The 13,058-nt window shown below is 40.3% G+C and overlaps 1 protein-coding gene across 1 annotated transcript in view; it reads left to right on the plus strand.

Moving 5' to 3' along the window:
- The first annotated feature begins 1,370 nt into the window (after positions 1-1,370).
- The window catches only part of LOC124544652 (UDP-glycosyltransferase UGT5-like), a 93,979-nt gene continuing 82,291 nt past the window's right edge, over positions 1,371-13,058 (plus strand). Inside the window, exon 1 of the mRNA XM_047123266.1 lies at positions 1,371-1,489. Coding sequence (XP_046979222.1) covers positions 1,484-1,489 — 6 coding nt within the window. The 5' untranslated portion in view covers positions 1,371-1,483. The remainder of the gene's footprint in view (positions 1,490-13,058) is intronic.

The raw sequence follows: 13,058 nt of genomic DNA on the forward strand, positions 1-13,058 counted from the left end.
TTACTGATCAGGAATTACAAACTCTCTTTTCATATTACCTTATTAGAAATACTATTTTATTTGTTTTAAAGTACTTATTAACAGGATAGTTTATATTCAGAATGGTCAGAGATAACATACGTGACTACTGCGGTAGTCCATTACCTCTGCCCCTACTCACTGAAGAAAATGAGAAACAAAAAGTGTACAAAGATTGCATTCCTACGTGAAATATCGTTTACACAGAGTTACTGTAACGCCCAGTAAGCAATTTTGTTCAAAATTATATGCATCAAAATATATATATAAACAAGGCTTTTTTCATAAATTCAGAATTATTATTTCACGTCGTTCAGTTCGTTTTTAAAGATGTTTTCTCTTCATCCGCACACTACTCCTACCCCAAAAATTACACTTACGCTAAATACTGTTATTTATAGCTATAGAAGTGCGAAAATTTCGCACCGGTCAACTGTTTACAACCAATGCTCAGCTGACTGACACCGGGAAACCAGATGTAATACGAGGGATAAACTGAACGCCATGTGATCCCAGCGTGCCTCTTCGATTGACAAGAAGACATTTGAAAATGAGCCGGCCGCAGTAACCGAGCGGTTCTAGGCGCTACAGTCTGGAACCGCGCGACCGCTACGGTCGCAGGTTCGAATCCTGCCTCGGGCATGGATGTGTGTGATGTCCGTAGGTTAGTTAGGTTTAAGCAGTTCTAAGTTCTAGGGGACTGATGACCTCAGATGTTAAGTCACATAGTGCTCAGAGCCATTTGAAAATGAAAATCGTATTTGCGATGGCTATAAACACGTCGCAGGGCGAAACGCTTCAAAGAGCAGGAGTGTATTTACCAAATCTTGTCATTACTTAATGACGTCTGTATGTAGCCGTATCAAGGTTAACTTAATCGGCTGCCATTTTTGTATCCCTTAAAGAAAATGAAAAACAAAAAGTACACGAAGATTACAATCTTACGCATTGTAATACACTTTAAGGAATTTCGTTCAAAATAATGTTCATGGAATGACTGTCATACAACACAAAGGGTAGCTACTCTGTATTCGACGGATTTTAATCATGAACGAAATTTTCGTATTCACAACCTTATGCAAGCTGACAAAGGTAACTGATGAACTAATATACAACGTTTAAACGCTTTTACGGTGGGTAATTGACGTCCAAAATAAATCAACAATTGAGTTTTAAATTTCAGCAGAGGACAACAGAAAGTCGTAGGGACACTAATCCGTTTCACATGACAACCGCATATCTTATCGTCGGATCCACTAGAGGTGAACAGTTTTGCTATCTGTGAGATCACGTGAGTGTGGCGCCGCTGTGTCACGCACTTAAAGCGACGCTCCTTTATCGGGCAAGGCCAACCGGCTAAAGAGGCGGGACGATCTAGGTCAGTCGGGCTTCATTCGGCAGTCGCAACGCACCAGCACGGATCACGCTGCTGGGCCCAAGGAGTACACGGGAATATCGACGCACAATGGAAGTAAGTTGGCAGCACTGCTCGATAAAACTGGTATGAAACTGGCTTCGTCGTACCAGCAGCGTGTGTGTTCAGTGTACGTAGTTTTGTTGCTGAGCGAGTCGACAATGTGGAAATGCGCTCTTAAGATATAGGTTGTGTGTTACGGGGACTGATCCGTGAATCCTAAGGGAAACCTTGAAAAAACTGTTTTCCGACAGTGTAACTCAAAGAATAAGGTTTGAAAGCCCATATAATGCTTACCATTTGTTAAGACATCTTTTCGGAACATCTTCGTGTCTGAACCACAGCTTTAGCTCTCACACTTTTTTTAATTGAATTTTTTTGTTGCGAGTGAAATAAACCCTGCTAATTATTAATGTACACCATAGGTACACATGAGTCAAAATACAAACGAAGTAGAAGGTTTATTTTTTTCCTGTAAGTTCTTTACACTATCATCTTTAAAGCAGACTATTGAAAAGATGGTGCTGTCAGAAATTGGGGCACAAAAAATTTTAAGTATGATTATCAAATACTTTAGAAATGAATTCAGTGTTTTTCTTCAAAAAAGCATTTTTTTCAAAGGTAAGCCACAAGAGTAGTCTGCTTTGTAGTTAAGGGGCTCCGGAACGCCCTATACTTGCAATGTTAAAATAACGCTTATAAATTACATCTTTCCTCACAAAGTATTTGAGGTAGGAAGTTGAACTTTTTACAGATTATTTATTGGAATATGGGCTACAACTTAACACAGGGATTTTACAAAATTTTAGTTCAGTTATTAAAGATGATTTTTTTTCAATTGTAATGAATATTCACAACATTTTTTTGCAATTTTTTATTTATATATTCAAAAATATACAGTTTTTTTGGAAAAAGGCTGTGTTAAATTATGCAGAAGGTACTGTGTAACAGTTACTGAAAGTTTGAAACAAATATGTTTGGAAGATCCTTAGAAAAGATGTAATTAGTATGAGAAAATAAAAGTTTTGGGAATCGAGCGACAAAGATTGGATTAACTTTTTAGTGCATTCCAGGTCCATAGGATGGATTATCTTTATCCTCTGCAAACTCCTCCTCCAGCTTCCTCTTGTTCCTCCTCCTGTTTACTCTTGCTTGTATTTCTAGACTCTTTACAGCCCTGTCTGCAGCCCGAAGGCGTTCCTTGTCTAAAGCAAGCATCGCTCGTTGTTGTGTTCGTAGATTTTGCTACCATTTTCTTCAGTTGCAGTTACTGCAACACTGTTCCAAAAGGTGGTCAAGTATGAACACTTATCACATTTCAGTTGTATTTCACTAGCAAGTCCTACGTGCTTTATTATGGAGAGTTCCAGACCAACTTCACTACAATGAATACATCTTACACAGTTTGAAAAAAATTCCTTTGAGAACCGACATATCAAATATTTCATTCACATCCGATTCGCCCATAAAACATTCATAGTTTTCACTCATTGAACCAAGCTTCTTCTGTGAAGTATTTTCTTTCCCACTTTGACTGCCATGGGCAGGTGTACTTGAGAGGTTAGGTTCACTCACTTGGTTATCGTCTTTATTGTTTACAGTAATAACACATACCTTTGGCTTTCCAACATTTCTCCTTTTCTTAAAAGCCTTCAGAGGATTTCTAATAACTTTACTTTTACTCATTATTATACTTCAACAAAACAGAGACTCAAGAAACAGAATTAATTACGAATATTTTCGAGATAACGACAGAGTAAATAAACATGAAACAATCGACAATCACACCAGCGATATATATTGAACCATCACAGGTTAGCCACAACACATACTTTATCTCACATCACTAAAATGTATCTGATGAACACGGACGTTAATAATAACACCATTTGACAGCAGTTTAACAGCGCCACAGTGGGTCACGCCCATGTAGGACACATGTCAAAAAATATTTAAAAATAGTTGTAGTCTTCGGAATTGAGTAAATTATATATCTATTAAAAGGTAATAGTCTGCAGATTCAGAAAACGCAAAAAAGTAAAAATTGAACTTTTCATGATTTTGAGCCTTTCCGGAGCCCCTTAAGCTTGTTTTAAGACAGTATACAAAATTGCAGCTCTCTGTGTTTAGTAATTTTTTCGCCAGAGTGTACCAGAACGTGAAATAATTTAACTTTCGGGAAATTAAAGCTAAAACTTGCTTTTTCTGTTAAACTTGCATGGCACTAATGCATCCCAGGTCCCTATTCATCTCGTTTCCTGTGTTTCTCTTCCTCCCTTCTACTTTTCACTCTTCTTTTTCTTATTCTTGCTTCTTTGGTGGTTTCCAACACTGATTTTTCTGCTTCGAAGAGTGCCCTTCGGTCAATGTCTATTAGTGCTGTATGCATATTTACAGGCAAACCCATCAGCTCCATAACATTAAGCCTTGGCATTGCACCGACGTTGAAACGTAGAACAGCATCTAGCACACCTATTTTCAAAGTATTTATTCCTACCAGAACAGTTTTCGGTGTCCGTTCCCATATACAATTGTTGAAACTTTCATTTGGATTTTGAGTCCTAGCTGGCCAGAGTGGCCGAGCGGTTCTAGGCGCTACAGTTTGGAACCGCCCGACCGCTATGGTCGCAGGTTCGAACCCTGCTTCAGGCATGGATGTGTGTGATGTCCTTAGGTTAGTTAGGTTTAAGTAGTTCTAAGTTCTAGGTGACTGATGACCTCACATGTTAAGTCCCATAATGCTCGGAGCAGTTTTTTCAAAAGCCAAAAGATAAAGACAGTCCTGATCATTAATTACAATAGTAATTACAGTTTTATGCACAAAGTCTGAGCAGTAAATGAAAATGCACACGGAAGTAGTGGATTTCCATGCAGTCTTGAAGAAGTACTGTGGTCCTTCCAACGGAAAGACAGTACTGACTCTTGACATGCAGACAGAGCAAACCCACAGCAGAGTCAGTCGAAGTTTTGAAGAATACTGGTAGGTAGGTCATCACAGAGCAGACCTATAGTATTTCTTGTAGAGATAATGGTATTTGTGGGCCACCAAAGATGCAGACCCACTGTAGTCCTTGTAGAGATGGCAAGCAGCCATCCGTTGCGACTGTGCGGTCCACAATGACCATCGAAGAGTCTTGCAGATAATGTAGCAAGTTCATGAACCACCACATGTGGACTCACAAAAAAAAAAAAAAAAAAAAAAAAAAAAAAAAAAAAAAAAAAAAAAAAAAAAAAAAAAAAAAATTAAAATGCCCTTCGAACCAGCAATGCTGTTAACCAGTCCCTTACGGAATTATCAACACACGTGATAGCACTAACGGTCCTTTTTTCTAACTTCTCACATATTGTGACCAACAGAAATGTGTGCACTGAAATTAAAACCTACTATTTACTTAATTTGAAGAACTGGTCTCAATTACAATTTTATGACATGAGAATACATCTATAAAGGTACAAAAAACATAATTAAGAAGCGTAATGGTAACATTAGTAGTAAACCAGGTGTTACAAAAGAATAGAAATAAGCATATACATGAGTAGTATAGGAATTGTGACACAAGCAGATAATTGAAAAAAAAAAAAATATTTCTATACCTACATGGATACTCTGCAAATCACATTTAAGTGCCTGACAGAGGGTTCATCGAACCACCTTCACAATTCTCTATTATTCCAATCTCGTATAGCATGAACGAACACCTGTATCTTTCCGTACGAGCTCTGATTTCCCTTATTTTATCGTGCTGATCGTTCCTCCCTATATAGGTCGGTGTCAACAAAATACACTCCTGGAAATTGAAATAAGAACACCGTGAATTCATTGTCCCAGGAAGGGGAAACTTTATTGGCACATTCCTGGGGTCAGATACATCACATGATCACACTGACAGAACCACAGGCACATAGACACAGGCAACAGAGCATGCACAATGTCGGCACTAGTACAGTGTATATCTACCTTTTGCAGCAATGCAGGCTGCTATTCTCCCATGGAGACGATCGTAGAGATGCTGGATGTAGTCCTGTGGAACGGCTTGCCATGCCATTTCCACCTGGCGCCTCAGTTGGACCAGCGTTCGTGCTGGACGTGCAGACCGCGTGAGACGACGCTTCATCCAGTTCCAAACATGCTCAATGGGGGACAGATCCGGAGATCTTGCTGGCCAGAGTAGTTGACTTACACCTTCTAGAGCACGTTGGGTGGCACGGGATACATGCGGACGTGCATTGTCCTGTTGGAACAGCAAGTTCCCTTACCGGTCTGGGAATGGTAGAACGATGGGTTCGATGACGGTTTGGATGTACCGTGCACTATTCAGTGTCCCCTCGACGATCACCAGTGGTGTACGGCCAGTGTAGGAGATCGCTCCCCACACCATGATGCCGGGTGTTGGCCCTGTGTGCCTCGGTCGTATGCAGTCCTGATTGTGGCGCTCACCTGCACGGCGCCAAACACGCATACGACCATCATTGGCACCAAGGCAGAAGCGACTCTCATCGCTGAAGACGACACGTCTCCATTCGTCCCTCCATTCACGCCTGTCGCGACACCACTGGAGGCGGGCTGCACGATGTTGGGGCGTGAGCGGAAGACAGCCTAACGGTGTGCGGGACCGTAGCCCAGCTTCATGGAGACGGTTGCGAATGGTCCTCGCCGATACCCCAGGAGCAACAGTGTCCCTAATTTGCTGGGAAGTGGCGGTGCGGTCCCCTACGGCACTGCGTAGGATCCTACGGTCTTGGCGTGCATCCGTGCGTCGCTGCGGCCCGGTCCCAGGTCGACGGGCACGTGCACCTTCCGCCGACCACTGGCGACAACATCGATGTACTGTGGAGACCTCACGCCCCACGTGTTGAGCAATTCGGCGGTACGTCCACCCGGCCTCCCGCATGCCCACTATACGCCCTCGCTCAAAGTCCGTCAACTGCACATACGGTTCACGTCCACGCTGTCGCGGCATGCTACCAGTGTTAAAGACTGCGATGGAGCTCCGTATGCCACGGCAAACTGGCTGACACTGACGGCGGCGGTGCACAAATGCTGCGCAGCTAGCGCCATTCGACGGCCAACACCGCGGTTCCTGGTGTGTCCGCTGTGCCGTGCGTGTGATCATTGCTTGTACAGCCCTCTCGCAGTGTCCGGAGCAAGTATGGTGGGTCTGACACACCGGTGTCAATGTGTTCTTTTTTCCATTTCCAGGAGTGTATTTTCGCATTCGGAGGAGAAAGGTGGTGATTGGAATTTCTTGAGACGATTTAGTCGCTACGAAAAACGCCTTTCTTTTAATGATGTCCAGTCCAAATCCTGTATCATTTCTGTGACACTCTCTCTCATATTTCGCGATAATACAAAACGTGCAGCCTTTCTTTGAACTTTTTCAATGTACTCCATCACTCCTATCTGGTAAGGATCCCACACCGGCCAGCAGTATTCTAGAAGAGGGCGGACAAGCGTAGTGTAGGCAGTCTCCTTGGTAGATCAGTTACATTTTCTAAGCGTCCTGCCAAAAAACGCAGTCTTTGGTTAGCCTTCCTCACAACATTTCCTATGGGTTCCTTCCAATTTAAGTTGTTTGTAATTGTAATACCTAGGTATTTAGTTGAATTTACAGCTCTTAGAATAGACTGATTTACCGTGTAACCAAAGTTTAACGAGTTCCTTTTAGCACTAATGTGGATGACCTCACGCGTTTCGTTATTTAGGGTCAACTGCCACTTTTCACACCATTCAGATATCTTTTATAAATCGTTTTGCAGTTTGTTTTGATCTTCTGATGACTTTATTAGTCGATAAACGACAGAGTCATCTGCAAACAACCGAAGACGGCTGCTCAGATTGTCTCTCAAATCGTTTATACAGATAAGGAACAGCAAAGGGCCTATAACACTACCTTGTGGAACGCCAGAAATCACTTCTGTTTTACTCGATGACTTTCCGTCAACTACTACGAACTGTGACCTCTCTGACAGGAAATCACAAATCCAGTCACATAACTGAGACGATATTCCATAAGCACGCAATTTCACTATGAGCCGCTTGTCTGGTACAGTGTCAAAAGCCTTCCGGAATCTCAGAAATACGGAATCGATCTGAAATCCCTTGTCAATAGCACTCAACACTTCACGCGAATAAAGAGTTAGTTGTGTTTCACAGGAACGATGTTTTCTAAACCCATGTTAACTGTGTGTCAATAGACCGTTTTCCTCGAGGTAATTCATGATGTTCGAACACAACATATCTTCCAAAATCCTGCTGCATATCGACGTTAACGATATGAGCCTGTAATTTAGTTGATTACTCGTATTACCTTTCTTGAATATTGGTGTGACCTGTGCAACTTTCCAGTCTTTGGGTATGGATCTTTCGTCGAGTGAACGGTTGTATATGGTTGTAAAGTATGTAGCTAATGCATCAGCATACTTCGAAAGGAACCTAATAGATATACAGTCTGGACCAGAAGACTTGTTTTTATTAAGTGATTTAAGTTGCTTCACTACTCTGAGGATATTTACTTCCACGTTACTTATGTTGGCGACTGTTCTCGATTCGAATTCTGGAATATTTATTTCGTCTTCTTTTGTGATGGCATTTCGGAAGGCTGTGTTTAGTAACTCTGCTTTGGCAGCACTGTCTTCGATAGTATCTCCACTGCTGTCGCGCAGAGAAGACATTGATTGTTTCTTGCCGCTAACATAATTCACATACGACCAGAATCTCTTTGGATTTTCTGCCAGGTTTCGAGACAAAGTTTTGTTATGGAAACTGTTATAAGCATCTCGCATTGACGTTCGCGCTAAATTTCGAGCTTCTGTACAAGATCGCCAATCTTGGGGATTTTGCGTCTGTTTAAATTTGGCATGTTTGTTTCATTGTTTCCGCAACAGAAAATAAAATTGATACTTGGGCATAAAAAAGAAAACATAACAGAATAAGTAAGATCTAAACATTTTTCCAGAGTAAAGAACAGGTTGTATTTGAAGATAACAGTACTCCTCATCATAGTAAATGCAGCTTAGTATTAGAAAAATTCTACAATATAACTCTTATCAGATGAACACATAAAGACAGGAAGAACATAGACACACAAGGGTACACATAAACATACAGCGGAATAACACAAAATGAAAGGACAGGGTTTGTTTTCAGTATAACATTCGGTACTGCATTATTTATCGTATTTCATTTTCAAACAACACATTCTTTAGAATGAGATTATCACTCTGCAGCGGAGTTTGCGCTGGTATGAAACTTCCTGGCAGATTAAAACTGTGTGCCGGACCGAGACTCGAACTCGGGAGCTTTGCCTTTCGTGGGCAAGTGCTCTATCAACTGAGCTACCCAAGCACGACTCACGCCCCGTCCTCACAGCTTTACTTCTGCCAGTACCTCGTCTCCTACCTTCCAAACTTTGCAGAAGCTCTCCTGCTAAAGCGCGCGTCATTTACGACGGCGGCCGAGTTTAGGTTCGTTCTGCGCATCTGACGTCACAAAACACAGTCAGCCAATGAACAGAGAGCGACGTTGCCAGAGCTCGACTGCACTGCAGAGCATGGACGAGTGTCTTCAGTTTTAGAAACGTTCAGTCATAAATAAAGTAATTGAACAAAAGCAATGTCTTGATAGCAATCTTTATACCAATTGCTTCATATTCTATTAATTAATTAAACCAAACAAGCAATAAGCCTCCTAATTCAGGCGATAGCAAGGAAATTCATTCTCATTAACCGCTTTTTCGCAATAAAGAACAGCGGTAATTGTTTATTTCCTTTTGTGCTTCGACGAAATGAGAGTAATTCATGGTCATACCAACAGTGTTTGTCGGTATTTAGAGTGATTCTTTAAAATAATCCAGGATTTCTGTTGAATGACGAGCTATGTTAGTGTAAAGGTTAAGGTGTTTAGCTGCTAAGCAAAAGGTTCTGAGTTCAAACCTTGTTTGACGCTTAATGTTTTCTTCATTTAAAAACAATATCGATGTGTCTGACTTCATGAATTTTATTCGTTTGAATGTGATTTTTGAAATATCTAGTGGCAACTAAAATCGACCATACAGAAAGTATGCGCTATGGACTTTTACCTCTGCAAACTCTTCAAAATTTCGTGCAATGGCTTACTACATCTAATGTTGCACAATAACTGCAGTCAAGAAGATGTGTAAAAATCAATAACTGGGCCAAATAGTTTTTGTGAATTCGAATGATAAGTGTGTCAAAGCAGTCGAAACACCATGTATCTGCACAGGCGAGCAGTGCAGTGATGACAAAATTGCACACAGCACGGAATGCGGGTAGCACGTCTCTGTAGCAGCGAAAGGGTTAATGCGGCCGTGGTGGCTTTACTTCATAAACTGCGTGCTCCCCCGTAAACGTAAGTTTACGAACTATACTATACTATGGCACTGCTTCTCTTGGTGCGTGCGTCATTTGCAACTGCCAACACAGCAATGTCCCGCATCTGAGCAGGCATGTGCGAACCGCCAAGATAAAAGAATTGAACTACAGCGAAAGTAAAGCTGTGAGGACGGGGCGTGAGTCGTGCTTGAGTAGCTCAGTTGGTAGAGCACATGACCGCAAAAGGCAAAGGTCCCGAGTTCGAGTCTCGGTCCGGCACACAGCTTTAATCTGCCAGGAAGTTTCAACACTTTCTTTACTTCTCGGAGATCTCCATTAGTTCATCATTATTCCCAAAAAGCCGTATCTACGTATGCTTTCTGTATTAGTATTCTCACGTATTTTTCATCTCCATATTTGTTGTCAAGAAAATCCTACCTAATCCTGTTGTCCCTAAACCCTACTTTTCTATTCAGACCCTCTTTCAAAATAACTATTTCTAATTGTACAATACTCTTTTTGGCCCAAATATTTTTCATATAACTTCTCAATGCAGTCTTTCCATATTCTTCATAGATAATTTCTTATATAATACCCCCTTCTTAAGGGGCTCCAGAAAGGCTCAAAATCATGAAAAGTTCAATTTTTACTCTTTTGCGTTTTCTGAATCTGCAGACTATTACCTTTTAATAGATATATAATTTATTAAATTCCGAAGACTACAACTATTTTTAAATTTTTTTTGAAATGTGTTCTACATGGGCGTGACCCACTGTGGCGCTGTTAAACTGCTGTCAAATGGTGTTATTATTAACGTCCGTGTTCATCAGATACATTTTAGTGATGTGAGATAAAGTATGTGTTGTGGCTAACCTGTGATGGTTCAATATATATCGCTGGTGTGATTGTCGATTGTTTCATGTTTATTTACTCTGTCGTTATCTCGAAAATATTCGTAATTAATTCTGTTTCTTGAGTCTCTGTTTTGTTGAAGTATAATAATGAGTAAAAGTAAAGTTATTAGAAATCCTCTGAAAGCTTTTAAGAAAAGTAGAAATGTTGGAAAGCCAAAGGTATGTGTTATTACTGTAAACAATAAAGACGATAACCAGGTGAGTGAACCTAACCTCTCAAGTACACCTGCCCATAGCAGTGAAAGTGGGAAAGAAAATACTTCACAGAAGAAGCTTGGTGCAATGAGTGAAAACTATGAATGTTTTATGGGCGAATCGGATGTGAATGAAATATTTGATATGTCGGTTCTCAAAGGAATTTTTTCAAACTGTGTAAGATGTATTCAGTGTAGTGAAGTTGGTCTGGAACTCTCCATAATAAAGCACATAGGACTTGCTAGTGAAATACAACTGAAATGTGATCATACATGACCACCTTTTGGAACAGTGTTGCAGTAACTGCAACTGAAGAAAATGGTAGCAAAATCTACGAACACAACAACGAGCGATGCTTGCTTTAGACAAGGAACGCCTTTGGGCTGCAGACAGGGCTGTAAAGAGTCTAGAAATACAAGCAAGAGTAAACAGGAGGAGGAACAAGAGGAAGCTGGAGTAGGAGTTTGCAGAGGATAAAGATAATCCATCCTATGGACCTGGAATGCACTAAAAAGTTAATCCAATCTTTGTCGCTCGATTCCCAAAACTTTTATTTTCTCATACTAATTACATGTTTTCTAAGGATCTTCCAAACATATTTGTTTCAAACTTTCAGTAAATGTTACACAGTACCTTCTGCATAATTCAATACAGCCTTTTTCCAAAAAACTGTATATTTTTGAATATATAAATAAAAAATTGCAAAAAAAATGTTGTGAATATTCATTACAATTGAAAAAAATCAACTTTAATAACTGAACTAAAATTTTGTAAAATCCCTGTGTTAAGTTGTAGCCCATATTCCAATAAATAATCTGTAAAAAGTTCAACTTCCTACCTCAAATACTTTGTGAGGAAAGATGTAATTTATAAGCGTTATTTTAACATTGCAAGTATAGGGCGTTACGGAGCCCCTTAAGCTAATTTAAATCTACTGAGTTCAGATACATAAACTAAGGGACAAGGCAATGCAGCAGCATAAACATTAACACAAACAAGAACAAGAAAAAAATGCAAAGTGGCAAAGCAAGCAGCAATAAATGTAAATTAGCAAATCAAATGCAACATTACAACTAATATCAGCCCATGTGCAGCAATAAGAAAAATAAGTCAGTAGTAAAACTGGTTTAGCACATAATACAAAGTGAAATTCAATGGGACAATGCCTGCCAAACAGCAGCAGCAAAAGCAATAAACTATACCTAAACATGACAAAGCTCAAGCAGAAAAAATGTTACAGTAAAGATAGCAATTCAGATAAAGGAAATGTCTGTTGTTGTTTTTGTTGTGGTCTTCAGTCCAGAGACTGGTTTGATGAAGCTCTCCATGCTACTCTATCCTGTGCAAGCTTCTTCATCTCCCAGTACCTACTGCAACCTACATCCTTCTGAATCTGCTTAGTGTATTCATCTGTTGGTCTCCCTCTACGATTTTTACCCTCCACGCTGCCCTCCAATACTAAATTGGTGATCCCTTGATGCCTCAGAATATGTCCCATCAACCGATCCGTTCTTCTAGTCAAGTTGTGCCACAAATTTCTCTTCTCCCCAATTCTAGTCAATACCTCCTCATTAGTTATGTGATCTACCCATCTAATCTTCAGCGTTCTTCTGCAGCCATTTGGAAAGCTTCTATTCTCTTCTTGTCCAAACTATTCATCGTCCACGTTTCACTTCCATACATGTCCACACTCCATACAAATACTTGCAGAAACGGCTTCCTGACTCTTAAATCTATACTCAATGTGAGCAAATTTCATTTCTTCAGAAACTCTTCCCTTGCCATTGCCAGTCTACATTTTATATCCTCTCTAATTCGACCATCATCAGGTATTTTCCTCCCAAAATAGCAAAACTCATTTACTACTTTAAGCGTCTCATTTCCTAATCTAATACCCTCCGCATCACCCGATTTAATTCGACTAAATTCCATTATCCTCGCTTTTCTTTAGTTGATGTTCATCTTATATCTTCCTTCCAAGACACTGTCCATTCCGTTCAGCTGCTCTTCCAGGTTCTTTGCTGTCGCTGACAGAATTACAATGTCATCGGCGAACCTTAAAGTTTTTTTTCTTCTCCATGGATTATAATTCGAACTCTGAATTTTTCTTTTGTTTCCTTTACTATCTGCTCAATATACAGATTGAGTAACATCGGGTATAGGCTACAACCCTGTCTCACTCCCTT

The sequence above is a fragment of the Schistocerca americana genome, chromosome 8, assembly GCF_021461395.2.
Source record: "Schistocerca americana isolate TAMUIC-IGC-003095 chromosome 8, iqSchAmer2.1, whole genome shotgun sequence".
Taxonomy (NCBI): Eukaryota; Metazoa; Arthropoda; class Insecta; order Orthoptera; family Acrididae; genus Schistocerca; species Schistocerca americana.